At 40.8% G+C, this 17,110-nt stretch overlaps 1 protein-coding gene across 1 annotated transcript in view; it reads right to left on the reverse strand.

Annotated features, from left to right (window-relative positions):
* Positions 1–17,110, reverse strand: part of trpm5 (transient receptor potential cation channel, subfamily M, member 5) — a 115,109-nt gene that overhangs the window by 5,159 nt on the left and 92,840 nt on the right. Inside the window, exons 19-22 of the mRNA XM_043706179.1 lie at positions 14,759–14,891; positions 12,108–12,282; positions 11,588–11,759; positions 7,289–7,467 (exon numbers count right to left, since the gene is read on the reverse strand). Coding sequence (XP_043562114.1) covers positions 7,289–7,467; positions 11,588–11,759; positions 12,108–12,282; positions 14,759–14,891 — 659 coding nt within the window. The remainder of the gene's footprint in view (positions 1–7,288; positions 7,468–11,587; positions 11,760–12,107; positions 12,283–14,758; positions 14,892–17,110) is intronic.

The following is a 17,110-nucleotide window of genomic DNA, read 5'->3' on the forward strand; positions in this document are numbered from 1 at the left end:
CAACAACTCCTCCGTCTTTCGTATCATCCGCAAACTTGCTCACCCAACTTTCTAACCCCTCTTCCAGGTCATTTATAAAAATGACAAACAGCAATGGTCCCAAAACAGATCCTTGCGGAACACCACTAGTAACGGCACTCCAAGATGAATCTTTATCATCAACTACTACCCTCTGTCTTCTTCCATCCAGCCAATTCCTAATCCGAACCTCCAACTCACCCTCTATGCCATATCTCCGTATTTTCTGCAGTAGCCTACCATGGGGAACCTTATCAAACGCCTTACTAAAATCCATATATACCACATCTACCGCTTTCCCCTCATCAACCTCCTTCGTCACCTTTTCGAAGAATTCAATAAGGTTTGTGAGGCACGACCTGCCCTTCACAAAACCGTGCTGACTATCCTTGATCACATTATTCCTATCCAGATGTTCATAAATCCTATCCCTTACAATTCTCTCTAAGATTTTGCCCACAACAGAAGTGAGACTCACCGGCCTATAGTTGCTAGGGTTATCCCTACTCCCCTTCTTGAACAAGGGAACCACATTTGTTATCCTCCAGTCTTCTGGCACTATTCCTGTAGACAATGAGGACATAAAACCCAAGGCCAATGGCTCTGCAATCTCCTCCCTTACTTCCCAGAGAATCCTAGGATAAATGCCATCAGGCCCAGGGGACTTATCTATTTTCACCCTTTCCAGAATTTCCAACACCTCTTCTCTACATACCTCAAAGCCATCCATTCTACTTAATTGTGTCTCAGTACTCACATTGACAACAATGTCCTGTTCCTGATTGAATACTGACGAAAAGTATTCATTCAGTGTCTCCCCAATCTCTTCAGCCTCCACACGCAACTTCCCACTACTATCCTTGACTGGACCTATTCCTACCCTAGTCATTCTTTTATTCCTGACATATCTATAGAAAGCCTTTGGGTTTTCCCTTAACCTACCAACTAAGGATTTTTCATGTCCCTTCCTTGCTGCTCTTAGCTCTCTCTTCAGATCCTTCCTGGCTACCTTATAACTCTCAATCACCCCAATTGAACTTTCACGCCTCATCTTTACATAGGCTGCTCTCTTCCATTTAACAAGGGATTCCAATTCCTTATTAAACCACGGCTCCCTCACACGACCCTTTCCTCCCTGCCTGACACGTACATACTTATCAAGAACACTCAATAGTTGCTCCTTGAACAAGCTCCACATATCAATTGCGCCCTTCCCTTGAAGCCTACTTTTCTAAGCCACACATCCAAAGTCGTGCTTCACCGCATCATAATTTCCCTGCCCCCAGCTATAACTCTTGCCCTGCAGTGCACACTTATCCCTCTCCATCACTAGAGTAAAAGTCACCGAATTGTGGTCACTGTCCCCAAAGTGCTCACCTACCTCCAATTCTAACACCTGGCCTGGTTCGTTACCCAGAACCAAATCCAGTATGGCCTCATATATAAAAATTATATATGATTTTTATAAATAATGCCTAAATTAAATAGGCACTAGAGTTATAGACCAGGCCTAACCCCTCAAAACACCTTTAAGAAGGTAGCCCAGACCATAACTTTGCTATTTGTTTTAGCTAAGTGTATAGTGGATATTCCTGACTGAATTAGCTGGTTCAACTACCAAATTTTAAACAAACAGAATTTATTTACAAAATTACAGAATGAAACCAGAAAATAGAAAACCGGCTAACTTATCCTATCTTAATCCGACTTAATGATGCTGTTCTGAAAATACTTACAACAGTCCCAATAAAAACATCCCTTAGCACAAAGAGTAAAAAGACACAAATAGCTTATGAAGTCAGAAGGAAAGAGAAACAAGCTTCCAGTTTCAACTGTGACCCTGACTCAATTAACCCCCGAACTGAATAGAACTGCACAGCGAGAGAGCTGGCCGTGCTCCCTTGACTATACCAGTTTTATTTTCAAAAAAAGACTTGAAAGCTTTTGGCCTGAAGCACTATCTGTTAGGGTAAACAAAAAGGCTCCAATGAACCATTCAAACTTCAGATATGATGGAACTTTGGGTTGTTAGAACATCTCTGGAAAAAAAAAACTCAAGGATGCAGTGGGCGGCACGGTGGCACAGTGGTTAGCACTGCTGCCTCACAGCACCAGAGACCCGAGTTCAATAGGTGAATTGGCCATACTAAATTGCCCGTAGTGTTAGGTAAGGGGTAAATGTAGGGGTATGGGTGGGTTTCGCTTTGGCGGGTCGGTGTGGACTTGTTGGGCCGAAGGGCCTGTTTCCACACTGTAATCTGATCTAATCTAATCTAATCAGTAACCTTCCAAAAAAAAACAGCATTGTGATACTAGGGAGTAGTGTCTGAAATTACAGTTTAAGTCACTACTGAGCCATGCAGAGCTGAGGGTTACAAATTCAACTCCGTCTTTTTGACTTCAAAAGCACAGTGAGTAGGAATTTATGACAACTTTAAATTAAGAAAGGGGGAAAGAAAAGGATTGGAGCACCAATTTCTAATGGTTACCCAAGTCGTGCATTTGTTGATAGCAACATCTGCGGGCATGGAACAGGGATTCGGCCATGATGCCTTTTGCCAATCTCAAGTGTCTCAGACACTGACAAGCACAGCACTGGGCTTCAGCATGGATCACTGATTTCCAGAGCATTGAGGAAAAGTAAACGGCTGCCGACACCCCAAGACCGTTCTCAGTATACCTGAGCAAAACATGTATGTGCAGTAAACCCACCTGTGATAACATTCCATCCTGTTTGCCCAGATCTACTGTGCTTACTTGGGAGCTGCCATGGTTTTTTTTAAACTGACAAGAGTTTCACAAAGTGTGCAAGCATAGATCTTTCCACATGCACAATATGCTGCCAGATCATATTTATGACACACATTTCCTTTCAAAAAGGCTTTTTATACTATATCTTAAAAGGAACATAAAGCTGCCCTGACAAAACTAATCGGAATCTTGCCTTATGACAATTAATTATGCTATGTTCACCCCCTCCCCACCAAATATGAACAAGGAGTAGCAGTAAGCCATTTGAGTCAGCTCAACCATTTAATAGGGTTATAGCTGATTTAATTGTTACCATAGACCCCCCACTCCTGCTTACCGTTTATTGTGGTTAACAGACAGAGTTGGAATTAATAGGTCTTTTTTCTAGTTCGAAGGACGTAACTAGTGGAGTGGCACAAGGATCAGTCTTAGTTGTTATTTTCTTAATTATGTTCCATCTATAATCATGACTTGGGAGGGTCAGAATGTCATGTATTCAAATTTGCTGACAATATTAAAAGAAAAATGTGGAAGGGCATGTTGTGAAGAAGAGAAAGGATCTACAAGGGGATACAGATTGGTTAAATCAGTAAGCAACATTTACCAGATGAAGTTTTATGTAAGAGTGTGGGAGGTAATTCACTACAGTAGGAAGAATCAAAAGACAGGCTACTGCTTGAATGGAGAGATAATCCAAGAAAACAAGAAGAATCTGGGTGTCTTAGTGCATGAAACACAAAGTTGGCGCAACAAGTAGTTAGGCGAACGTTGGTACTGCAGATGCTGGAGATTGAGTCAAGATTAGAGTAGTGCTGGAAAAGCACAGCAGGTCATGCATCATCTGAGGAGCAGGAAAATCGATGTTTCGGGCAAAAACCTAAATCCCTGATGAAGGGCTTTTGTCTGAAACATCGATTTTCCTGCTCCTCGGATGCTGTCCGACCTGCTGTACTTCTCCAGCACCACATTCTAATCTTGGCAGCAAGTAATTAGGAAGGCAAATGGAATTTTGGATTCATTGTCCAGAGGTGGAGTTTAAAACTAGGACAGTTCTGTTACAATTGTAACATATGTTGGTGAGGTGGCCTCTGGAGTACTGTACATAGCATTGGTCCCTGTATTTTAAAAAAAGGTGTTGAAGGCAGTTTCAAAGAGATTCAATAGGCTGATTCCTGGAATGAAGGGATTATCTTCTTGATAAGGCAGACCTTTATCCATTAGAAGTATGAATGTGAGACCTTACTTGAAACTTAAGATGGCGAGGGGCTTGTCAAGATAGATGTTAAAATGTCTCCACTACTGGGGGAATCTAAAACTAGGGAACATAGTTACAGAATAAGAGGATACTCATTTAAAATTGAGAAGAGATTTTTTTTCTCCTAAAGGGTAGTAAGTGTCTGAAATTCTGTACTGGAGAGGGAGTTGTGGAGGCAGGATAACCGCAAGTATTTAAAGAGGAGGGAAGTAGGTTTTTGAAACATTGAGGATTATTAGGAGCTGGCACAAGAGAGGAGTTGAGGTCTGGGGCAGATCACCCATGAACATATAGAATAGATAGGAGAGTTTGAGGGCTAAATTGCCACATCTCACTCCTATTTCTTGTCCATGATCAAGTTTCACCCCCTTCCTTACCAAGAATGTATCCACTTCAGTCTTCAAAACATTTGAAGACATTACTTCCACCCTATTTTTAGGAAAAAGATTCCATAGCTTCTCAGTTCTCAGAGGGAATTTTTTAAAATTACCTAATGGCCTTTATTTTTCCAAAAAATGGGTGACCCCTTACTTTTAAACAGTGACCCCACATCCAGATTCTCCTACAAGAGAAGGCATCCTGTCAACATCCCTTGGGACCTTGAATTTCAATAAAGTCGCCTCTCCTCTGAACTCCAGTGGATAAAGGCTAGTCTGAACAAACTTTCATTGTAAAGCAACCCATCTGTTCTAGCCTGCTATACCTTATCTGAATTGCTTTCAATGCATTTTCATCCTTTCTTACATAAGGAGACCAATACTGTACACAATAGTTCAGATGTGGTCTCACCACAGCCAGTATAACTGAAGCATAATCCAACTTTTCTACTCAATTCCCCTTGTAATAACTAACAACATTCTACTGCAATCCTAATTACTTGCTATACTTCTATTCTAGCCTTTTGTGATTCATGCATTGGACACCCCGATATGTCTGTCACAAACTGAATGCAAAAATGCAAACATATTATGGTTACTGTTACCTATGAGTACCTTAACTATTAATCATTAATCCTATTCTTATTGCACAATACCAGCTCTAGTATAGCCTGCACTTTGATCAGTTTCAGAACATACTGTCCCAAGAAATCTGGAATTCATTCTATAAACTCAATAATATAAAAAGCTTCAGTACTGGAGATCTGGAGCTAAAACAGAAAGGGCTGGAGAAACTCAATGGGTCTGGTAGCATCTGAGGAAAGAGAAGTAAAAGATAATGTTTCAAGTATTGTATGACTTTGGAACATTGTTTCAAATATAGTTCTGAAGAAGTTATATCAAACTCAAAACATAAATTTAGTTTCTCTTTCCACAGATGCTGCCAGACCTGCTGAGTTTCTCCAGCACTTTGCTTTTATTTATATAAACTCCCTATCTAAGGCTTTCTTTGCCTTTCTGATTTCCAGTCTATATGTAGGTAAAATCTCACATGATTGTCAGTGTGCTGGTGAGATCCAATGCCCCCCATGAATCAGAACTCACTCTTCTCACACCAGTCTTTGAGCTATGCATGCTGATGTACCCCATGCAAATTTGTATGTGGCTCGAGTAGTAATCCAGAGATGATTACCCTTTGAGGTCCTGCTTTATATGGTGCTTAGCTCCTCATACTGACTGTCATCGCAAAAATAAAATGTTCTGCACAATGTTATTAGTACCCACATGGACCATGATAACAGGATCCTCCCCCACTCACTGCAAGTTCTTCCCTCCCCCTGAACAAAATGAAACAGCACTAGGACAGGCAATGGAGCCTTCTAGACTCATGGTGATCATTACTGAGGATGGTGTCGATCTACCTCACTATACTGCCCCTAATACAGTTATATTTCTATCTACTCTCCCCCTTGCATGGCTTCTGGTGTAACAGTACCACATTCAGTGGATTCATTCATCCTGCAACCCCATTCTCATCCAAATAAACTGAAAGAACCTCAAACCTGTTTGACAATTGCAAAGGATGAGGCTCTGGTCTCTTTATCTACCTCACATAAAAATCACACTTCCCTTACCCCTGTGAATACTGACCAAATCAGAACACCATATTCTAAGGGGGTATGATTGTGTCCTGTTTCAAAAAGTTACAGCACATTCTCCCTGATATTTTACAGTGATTGTAGTTCAACCTCCAGTTCATAACCTCAAACAAAACAGCTCCAACTTTGAACACTTCTTGCAGATGTGTTTTTCCTGGATCACAGTGGCATCCAGGGGCTCTCATATGTTGCAGCTGTGACATCACCTGCCTGGCCATCCTTAATGATTTAATTAGCTACTTAGTGTATACTTGAATGAATTAATTACCTTGTATATTTTCACAAACATTACAATCAGCTAAAATACTATTCAGAATCTTAAGCAGTCTTCTCCAACCACCTATCCAGGTACACATTGAAGAAAAAGTATCTTTATTAACTCCACGTCTTCCACTCCTTATTGTGAGGACAGTTGCTGTTTGCGAGGTTTGGTTGGGGGGGGGGATGGGAAATTTTGGGGGGGGGGTGGGGTATTTTTGGGGGTGGGGTGGGGTGGTATGGGGATTTTGTGGGGTGGGAGGAGAAATAAAGGTATGTTGTCTAAAATTCTAATAATTTGTATTTATGTTAATTCTAGTTTAATTATTAAAGTTATGTAAAAAAGTGAAATTTTTCCAAATAATTTGTTCTGTTTGATTCATTTGGCAGAGTGGACTTGATGGGCCGAATGGCCTTACTTCTACTCCTATGTCTTATGGTAAACTTAGTTGTTTTATGAAATTGGCCTTTGTAGGAATCATAACATTTTCAAGATTAAGTAGGAGGTTGAGGGGTAACCTCATCGATGTTTATAAAAGAGTGAGAGGCATAGATAAGGTGAAGAGCAAAGGTCTTTTTCCCAGGATAGAGGTCATTCAAAACTACAGGGCATAGGTTTAAGGTGAGAGGGGAAAGATTTAAAAAGGGACCCAAGGGAGCTTTTTTTTTCCACATGGAGGATGTGGCATATATAGAATAAACTACCAGAAGGATAGAGGTTACAACATTTAAAAGATGTTTGGACAGGAACATGAATAGGATAGATTTAGAGGGATATGGACCAAACACAGGCAAATGGGACCAGTTTGGTTTGGGAAACCAGTTTGGCATGGATGAGTTGGACCAAAAGGCTGTGACTCAATAACATTCCCATGGTAAAATGTGACACTGGAGCAAATTCAATGGATCTCTTGTGCATGGGTTTTCTCTCTACGACTTGCAATCCACACTTCCATGGGAAGGTCACTTACCAAAATGCTCCTGCTTGTGCTGTGGTTCTTTAATAATCTTTCGAATGAAAAGGTTTAAGTGGCTGATGATGATGAAGGGTGGAGCCAGAGCAGGCCTGCTGTGATACTCAACAATTAGGTTGTAGCGCTGAAATTTCCAGAATATGTCAGTGTTTCCCTGGACAAGCTGGAAGGTATAGCTGCCATGGAAAGAAAAGCATTTAAAAATGATCTACAATGCTGCATTCAACATCCACAGACACACTGCACACAGCACAGTTCCTGTGAATTTGATTGAATGATAAATCCTCATGGTTGCTACAAGATCACACCCACTACAGCAAATACTATCACAAGAATTTTATCAGATACACATCTGGCACCCTCCAGCCTCCATACCAAGGAAATATTGGATATTCCCTTGGGCAGGAGGAAGGGGAATTGTTGAACATTAGTACTGCTCCAATGATGTGTTATGTATGGAACAACAACAGTTATTTTATCTCTAGGATCTAATCACTTGCTACGACTGGACTCCACTCAGAGGTGGCTGTACTTATGCACTTGTTGGTGCACTCTCCTCACTGGGTAATCACTGTACTACTGGGTGCCTTTCTATGGATCAAGCAAGGAACTCCTTACTTACGAATCTTTGGTCTATCTTGCGCCTTGTATGGGGCAACAAAACATACAATAAAGGCTTGAATTTCTTTAGCACCTCTAAACCTCTTAAATGAGCATGACTGATTAAAAACTTTGACATGCAAGTAGAAGAGCTAATTAGGTCAGTTGTCCAAAAGCTTGGGTAAGGAGATGTTTCAAGGAGAGATAGATGCTGGAATACCTAGAAAGGGATTTCCAGTTATTAGGGCTCAGGCAGCTTAAGGCACAACTGCCAAAAAGGTGAAGAGATTAGATCGGGTTAACCAAAATGCCAGAATTAGAGGTGCTCAGAGATTTAACAAGTGCAGGGCTGGAGTGGATTAGAGGTTGGAACAGACGATGGCAAGGATAAACTTGAAAACAAAGATGATGATTTTAAAATTGAGGAATTCTCCGAATAATAGCCAGTGTAGATCATGCAGGATGATGAGCAAACTGAGTTATAATATGAGCAGAATTTTGGATTAACTCCATTTAATACAAGTTAGATGATATGAAGCTGACATCAAGTGAATTGGAAATTTTAAATCTAAATGTACCAAAGGCATGTGTCCCAGAGAAAGGGTGAAAATAAATTATGATTGAATTGTACGCTCATAAGCCTGAGACAGTGAGGTATAGTTTGAATTTCCTTTGTTCCCTTACCATTGTAGGCCCAAATGAATGTTTTCCCAACCTGTTGGTTAAAAGTAACCACAGCAAAGTTCTTTAAGATGAACACAAAGGCACGATTAATTAGCAAGGCATGAGCCTGACTGAGGCCAACTCCCTGTAGAATATGAGATATGGCCATTTGGTTGAAGTAGATGCAGTTAGTTTGCCAGGTAAGCCACTGGCCAGTGTTCCAGCTAATTTTATTTTTGTCCGTGTGGACCTCGGAGATCCATGTGTGACAGTGACTTCCTGAAACAATAGGTAATGCTGCCAAAGGCCTCAGCTGCAGCAAAAAGCAAGGAAAGACTGAAGTACTCCTGAGCCTTTAGGTTCTGATTGAGGGGCCAAAAAGCAAGACAAAGCAGAAATTATGTGAGTATCCAACTAGGCACAAAGTGATTGAGCGGTAAGAGAGGAAGTGAGAAGCCCTGAGATGGATTCTGGTCAAATCAATTGGATAGGTGCCTGTGCAAGTCCTGGCAGCAGCATTACAAGATAATGCGTGGCTTAGAAAGTGTGGACACTGGGAATTTGTTTCCGTCAGGCAGGGATACTAGGGCCCATGGGCACAGCTTTAGAATTAGAGGGAGTCATTTTAAAATGGAAATGAGGAGACATTTCTTCTGCCAGAGAGTGGTGGGCCTGTAGAATTCATTGCCATGGAGCACAATGGAAGCTGGGACGTTGACTGTCTTCAAGGCAGAGATTGAAAAATTCTTAATCTCTTAAGGAATTAAGGGATACGGGGAGAGTGTGGGTAAGTGGCGTTGAAAGGCCCATCAGCCATATTTGAATGGTGGAGTGGACTCTGGGCCAAATGGCCTTACTTCCACTCCTATGTCTTTTGTCTTACAATGAAAGGTACTAGTGAGATCCAATGTGCAGCTCTAAAGTGCAGGACTGTGCTGTAACTGGGTCAGTGATGTGTTGTAAGGATGCAGAAAGTCTAAAATTTCAAACCACTATGGATGACCGTATGGACAGTCACTGACTTATAGTGTGCCCTGATATGTTGGTGACTGGCCAAGATGGCGGGCCCCAGGGACACGTGGAAAGTTGGGGTTAAATTTCCTTTCACGCTTAGGATTGCTGCTATCTAATTTCTATCCAGCACATGGGAGAATAGGAAAATACATATCAATGAAGTAAGGTTAGGCACGAACAGTATACAAATAGACCACTTGCAATTCACTGCAGAGATTCTTGACTCCCACTTTCTGATTTTGGTTGCAAAATTGTGTATTTTTTCTTCTGTCAATGTAAGGAATCCCATTTTCCCAACTGACTCACCAATGCTCATGTTATTTAGTTGCTGGAATAATTGCGTCTGAAAGTTTTATAAAAATAAAAGTGATGCTTTCTCTTGGTTCCTTCTAGCTGTTACATATGAAGGAGAGTTTCAGAAGCAGATGAGTTCAGGCAGGGTTGGAGTTGTTCTGATGAAAAGTCACTGGACTTAAAACATTAACTCTGCTTTCTTCCCACAGACCTATTGAGTTTCACCAGCAATTTGTTTTTGTTTCAGATCTCCAGCAGTTCTGTGTTCAAAGATGTTATACAGGTGGGATTTGAATCCTGGCCTCCTGGTCCAGAGATAGGGACATTACCACAGCATCACAAGCCCATCTCTATGTCAAACAACACCAATGTTCCAAACAGTCTGGCTGGGCTTCATAGAATTAACAAGGATTAGGATGAAACAATGGCTTGTGTAGGGGACCAAAGCAATGGTTTTGTTCTACTCCCTGTTTAGTAATAGAAACTGTGTACTCAATACTACATGACAGACAAGTAGTGTGAGAGTTCAGCAGTAGAGAAAAGTGGGATAGCTGCGATGTTCATGTGGAACCTGGTGTTATGTTTTTATATTGTGTCAGGTTTTTATATGGTGTCACCAAGGGACAGCAAGTAGATGAGTCAGAGGATTCAAGAATAAAATTACTGGGGAGCAAGGGATGGGTGCAGGAGAATTGAAGCCATTGCAAGTGTTAAGATTAGGTTGATATCAATAAAATCAAGCAAGGGTGATGAAAGAGAGAAGGGAATTGAAGGAGGTTTGTGTGGTCAAAGAGTGCAGACAGGTTGAGATGAATGAGGAGGCATAGTCTCCCTTTTGTTCCTCCCAGTAGCTTTATTACAATGACAGTGGAAACCCATTTAAAATCAGTGGGTTACACCTGGCATTTAAACAGTGCACAAAGTGCTACCTAGAAAATGTAAGCCAATATGGCATTTAGGAGTTGAAGGTTTATTTGCTGAGAAATATGCTTCAAATCTGTTTTTGTTTTTCTCAAAGCAGCTTAATAATCAGTAGCATGTTAGAAAAATGTTGGCCAACTTGCATTTTGGAGCTGATGTAATTGGAAAATACTTTTTAAAATTTTGCAAACATGTCAGGAAAACATCACTCACTCACTGCCGTTGCAAGCTCTTTTGATTGTAATGTGGTCTGTCACAAATTTGGACAGAGGCACACAAGCTCATTTTGGTTAATCCAATTGCATCATTTCCCTTTGGTATTGGGCACAGTGTAATTCAAAATTGCAGAATAGAATGTCAACAGAGTTAATCCAGGCCAACACATTTTCAGGTACAACCCTATATCTGAAGGAAATGTCAATGATATGATCCAAACATTCCAACTAGCACTGGATATTCTTAACTATTATTCTGGCAAACTGATAGAAACTAAGAACAGGAGTAGGCCAGTCAGCCCTTTGAGTCCACTTCACCATTCAATGTGATTATGGCTGATACTCTATCTCAATATTATATTCATGCTTTCTCCTGATACCCCTACATGAGCTGTGGCAAAGAGTGGAAGTCAGTACCCTATGGGGGACAATTTTACATGGGGTTTACCCTATTTCTTGACATAATTTTGTCAAGAAATTCAGATGATTTAGACTTCCTCAGAATTTTACCAACTTTCAACCAAATTTACAGAACCCGGACTCGGAGAAGCCTCACAAAATCCCATGTGCAGGATGTCTCATACATCACCTGAACATTGCAATTAGAAGATTCAACAGCAGCACGTTAGTGACCAGCAGGAAGACAACCAGAAGCATGATGACCAGCCAATTTGCATAACGATTAATGCAATAGGGTAAATTATCTTCATTTGTCATGTTGGCTTGGTTACTGAAGCAGGATCGGTTGACCATCCGAACCTCTAGAATGTGACAACATGAAGTTAAAGAAATAACAGTAAAGCACAGAATTTCTCTATTTTAAAAAAAGTGTATTACTGCCCAGTAACATCCCAATATGTCCCAAACAGCTCATACAGAACTTGAGAATCGTACGTCATCAAGGAAAGCAATTGGCTCTTCATACACATACCCACTCTCTGGAAGAGCTATTCGTTTAGTTCCAATCCCCTGCACTTTCCCCAAAACCACGTGCAAATCTTTCCTTTTATGAGCTTGTATCCAATTATCTACTTCTGTCTCCCTCTCAGACAGCACATTTTGATGTGTGGATCTCACAGAGCCATATGGTTACGACTTAAATCACGTACCGTCTATTTCATCCAGGGGAATCTGGCCAAATATCTGAAGGTAAGGCCTGTAGAGAACATTCCTGAAGATCCAATCCACGCGAGTCTCATTGGGGTGGAGCAGAGCCTGAGTGGCCACGCCATAAGCAATGAGCCAAACAGTCAGAAAGAATAAGAAGAAGAAGACATCTTTCATCTGTTGGAGGAATTAACACAAGTGAAAGAGCCAAAACATTAGCTCAGATCTGCTCCATCTTCAACACGTTTGGTCAGGTCAGTTTGTAAGTATGGGTAATTGTACAGCCACAAGTGAAGATAGTGAGTCACATGAACAAGTTTATCTGTAAGCTCTCCAGTGATTTGTGTAACTCAGTGTTATTGTCTATTTGGCTTTGTTACACACTGCTGACATTCCCCATCCCTTCATCAATCATTGCTGAATTAAACAATTTCAGTGAGGATGATGAGCTGAGCGCTAAAATTGACAAGAGCATCTTGGTTAAAGAAAACCATTTCAACATAGCCTCGGCTTTTGATCACTATGCAGTTGTTGCTGCAGGGAAATTTATGTGAGCATTGCATAAGAATATGAGATTAAGCTCAATTGTGATAATTCACATGCTTCAACAGCTTAATAACACTCAGCAAGGTCATTTATCTTTGTCAACTAATGCAGTTCTTACTGGTTTTACAGAATACAATCCTCTATTTAACTTTATACACAATTATAAAAGTAACCAGCCTGCATCTCAGCAAGAGCCTGATCAAAGAGGAAAAGTCCATTAGACTTTATCTTTAATTACCAGTCATCGCCAGTGTTAATACTAGTCTCGGTACTATCTATCTATCTATCAGCTTGATCAATATTCAGGAGTGGCAGAGCAGAAATTTCTTTCAGTTAAATGTTGGGAAGTCTGGAGTTGTCGTTGTTGTCGTAAGTCCCCTTTATGAATTTCACAAACAGACTACTCTTTGGAAACAAGCTGAAGCTGCTTCCCACTCTATTCACAGCCTTGATGCTGCATGTGAGCTCAATGAGTTTTCGTCCACACATCCAAACCGTCACAACAATTCCCTGCTTCAACCTTTATCACCTTGTTCTCACTCCTCAACACATTAGGTGAAGCCATCATTCATGCTTTTGTTACATATAGACTCTGCTGTTTCTGTGCACCTCCTTCCCTTCCATAAATGTGCCATTCAAAACTATACTGCCTGTCTTCTAATGTACTGTTCGGGTTCATCATTGTTCTTGCATTCACTAGCCAACAAATGGCTCCTGATTAAGCAACACCTTGATTTTTCAAATCTCTCCATGGCAAACTTTCCCAACCCCATTTCACTCCACCATTCAAGATCATGCTTTCAGCTGCTAAGGATGCTAACTATGGAATTCCCTGTCTAAATTTCCTTTAAAGATATATAACCAATCTCTATAACCATCTGACAATCTCCTTTGGTCACTCCTTATGTGCATTGGTCTTAATTGTTATTCTGTTAAATGCTCCTGTGGAATACCTTGGGACTTTGCTGCTACGTTGAAGGCACAATACGAATTAAAAACTTATTGTAGCTACTTGGACATTGTGCTCTGTGCATTATTTGTACTGGGAGTGTGTGTCATTTTACAGCTTCACACATCCTTGGAGCACATCTCCTGAGGTGACAGCTATGGAACCAGGTCAGATTTGAGTTCCTAGGTGCAATAATTGGTGCCCTGAGCAAGATCAGGTAGCATTGCCTACCCACAGCAGTTTATGCCACCTTTTGATCATGATTAAACACGCATTCTTCAAATTGGAAATATCAAAATCAGACAAAGTTCAAGCATTTCAAAAGACTTCGCTCAATTCACTTCAAAGAAAAAAATTCTTCCCCTTTGTTGGTTGCATCATTGAATATTTGTCTATTTACTCTCTCTTGAAAGTTACAGATTCCTATTCCGGGCACATTTGCAAATGGTCTACCCTCGTGCTTAATCCTGGAGTCAAACTCATTCTTTTGGTCATTCACCTGTCACACATGTACTTTCCAGCAGAGGTCAACAGGGCAAATCTTCCCCTTTGCAGAATCAGGAACTTTGGGGCCATTTCCTGGAGTGGCATTTTTAAAAATTCATTCATGTTTTGTGGGCAGCACTGGCTAGACCAGCATTTATTGCCCAGAGGGCAGTTAACAGTCAACCACATTGCTGTGGGTCTGGAGTCACATGTAGACCAGACCATGTAAGGATGGCAGTTTCCTTCCCTAAAAGGTGTTAGTGAACCAGATGGGTTTTTCATGACAATTAAAAATAAATTCATGGTCATCATTAGACTCTTAATCCCAGATTTTTATTGAATTCGAATTCCACCATTTGCCGTGGCAGGATTCAAACCTGGGTTCACAGAACATTTCTTGGGTCTCTGGCTTAACAGTCCAGCAATAATACCACTAGGCCATCACTTTCCCTGCAGCTGTGATCGTTTAGCACAGTGCTGAGCAAGCGTTAATCTGCTCTGCGGGGCATCGTGGCACATATTGTACATTGTGACATTATTGGAGTTCAGCCTGAGCACCAGTAATATCACAAAGTAAAATCAAAATAAATGTCAATGAAAGGATAAAGAAAATACTTTACCCATGAGATTCTAATCCTTCTTGAAGCTGCAGCCATGCTTACAGACACCTACCATTCGTTCCACAATGATGATCTTCGGACCCAATTGTTTATTGATGGCAAAGATGTGGATCAGCCTCAGAGCAAACACCATGAAATCCAGGCACAGAGTCGTGCGGCCCGCATTATAGGAGACTGTTAGCATTCTGTAAGAGAAAAGGAACATACCACCACTTAGAGAAACAAGCGCAAGGTTAACAAAAGATACCTCACGCGAAATATGGATAAATGGTGAACCAATGCAAATGGGAGCCAATCAAATTCATTTTCTTAAAGCTGAAGGTGGATAAAATAAGTTTATTTTAGATTAGATTAGATTCTCTACAGTGTGGAAACAGGCCCTTCGGCCCAATAAGTGCACACCAACCCTCCGAAGAGTAACCCACCCAGACCCATTTAAGATTTAGATTTGTTTTGAGTTCACTAGAGAAGGAATCAGTTTAAATATCCTGATAAATTTGATTGGACTGGAAGCCATTGACATTTTATGTCCTTTTAACTTCCGAGAATGATTAGCGACACATTGGAAAATAAACTGAATATGGGGTACTCCTTTGTGCTGGACTTTTTTCAACACAACCCGAGAATTCAGGAAGACCAGCTCCCCAAACATGGTTTTGCTGCAGTTTGTGTTGTTTGTTGAACATATCTAATTGAGTTACATAAGTCTCTAAAGGGGATTAACAAAGTAGACAAGGAAAAGATGTTTCCCCTTGTGTGGCAATCAAACGCACAATCATCGTTTCAAGATAACGGGAGGCAAATTTAAAACCGAGACAAGGAGAAATTGCTCAAAAGCGTCATGAATCTGTGGAATTGATAACCCCAAAAGTGTGGTGGACTCAGGACATTGAATAGAAGAGATACTTAATTAGTAACAGGTTAAAAGGGTTATAGGTAGAAGGCAGGAAAATGGAGTTGAGGTCAAGCTGAGACCAACCATAATTGTACTGAATAGTGGAGCAGGCCCCAAGGGCTGAATTGCCTACTCCCCTTTTTTCGTATTTTCTTTTTACAGCTATGCCACAGTATGGGACTAACTTATTTGTGACTGTGTGTAATCGTGGTACAAAGTGAAGAATTAATATTACACTTTACATTAACTGGTGACACACGACTGACATGTGAACCAGGTCAATTATATTAACTGTCAAAAATATTCAAGTATAAGTGGAGGTCAAGCATGGTCAAAGAGATGGCAAATGAAGTGAAATCATATTCATTGATATTCCATCCTCCCCACCCCAAAAAAGAGAACTAGAGAGAAAAGACATGGGAGAAACTGGGCAACATACGATAGATACGGGAAATGTGTACTGCTTTCACACTTTTTTACCTTTGTAAAAATGCAAAGCTATGTAATTGTCAGTGCAACTGCAAATGGTGAGATAACTGTCCATATTTAAAAGGTTGTGGAGAAATTTAGTACGTTGAAATGGTCTTGGGCATTTGCACAAAATGGGAGATAGGTAATTGGGACATTTATTATCCCCCTAGTTTTCCATTTCACTGCTGTCAATGTACTTTTGAGAATAGTAATGACTGCTAAAGTATAAGAGACAATCTCATGTTACTTATAACTGGCAGAGGAATAGGGCAGATAGGACTTCCTTAGCGCCATTTCCAGAATAAAAGAAACACTCCAAAAATCAAAACAAAATCCAGGTGTGGGAGGGTCAGTTTGAAAACGCGTAAGATCAAGAAGCATCGATGGAGACAAAGAGGCGCAACAATTCATCAGAACTGAAGAAAATTAATGATACAACAGGTTTTTAAGAAAGTGTGAGGTGTTGCATTTTGGTAAGGCACATCAAGGCAGGACTTATACACTTAATGGTAAGCCTCCTGGGGAGAGTTGCTGAGCAGAGACCTTGGGGTGCAGGTTCATCATTTTTTGAAAGTTGAGCTAGAGGTAGACAGGGTAGTGAAGGAGACATTTGCCTTTATTGGCCAGTGCATTGACTATAGGAGTTGGGTTATCATGTTGCAGTTGTATCGGACATTGGTTAAGTCACTTTTGGAATGCTGTGTTCAATTCTGTTCTCCTTGCTAAAGAAAAGTTGTTGTTAAACTTGCAAGAGTGCAGGAAAGATTTACAAATATGTTGCTGTGGTTGGAGGGTTTGAGCTATAGAGAGAGACTGAATGGGCTGGGCTGTTTTCCCTGCAGCATCGGAGGCTGAGGGATGACCTTATAGAAGTTTATAAAATCATGAGGGGCATGGATAGAGTGAATAGCCAAGGTCTTTTCCCCAGGGGAGTCCAAAGCTAGGTTTAAGGTGAGAGGGGAAAAATTTAAAAGGGCAACTTTTTCACAAAGAGGCTGGTGTATGTATGAAATGAGCTGCCAGAGGAAGTGGTGGAGG

The sequence above is a fragment of the Chiloscyllium plagiosum genome, chromosome 16 (genome assembly GCF_004010195.1).
Source record: "Chiloscyllium plagiosum isolate BGI_BamShark_2017 chromosome 16, ASM401019v2, whole genome shotgun sequence".
NCBI lineage: Eukaryota > Metazoa > Chordata > Chondrichthyes > Orectolobiformes > Hemiscylliidae > Chiloscyllium > Chiloscyllium plagiosum.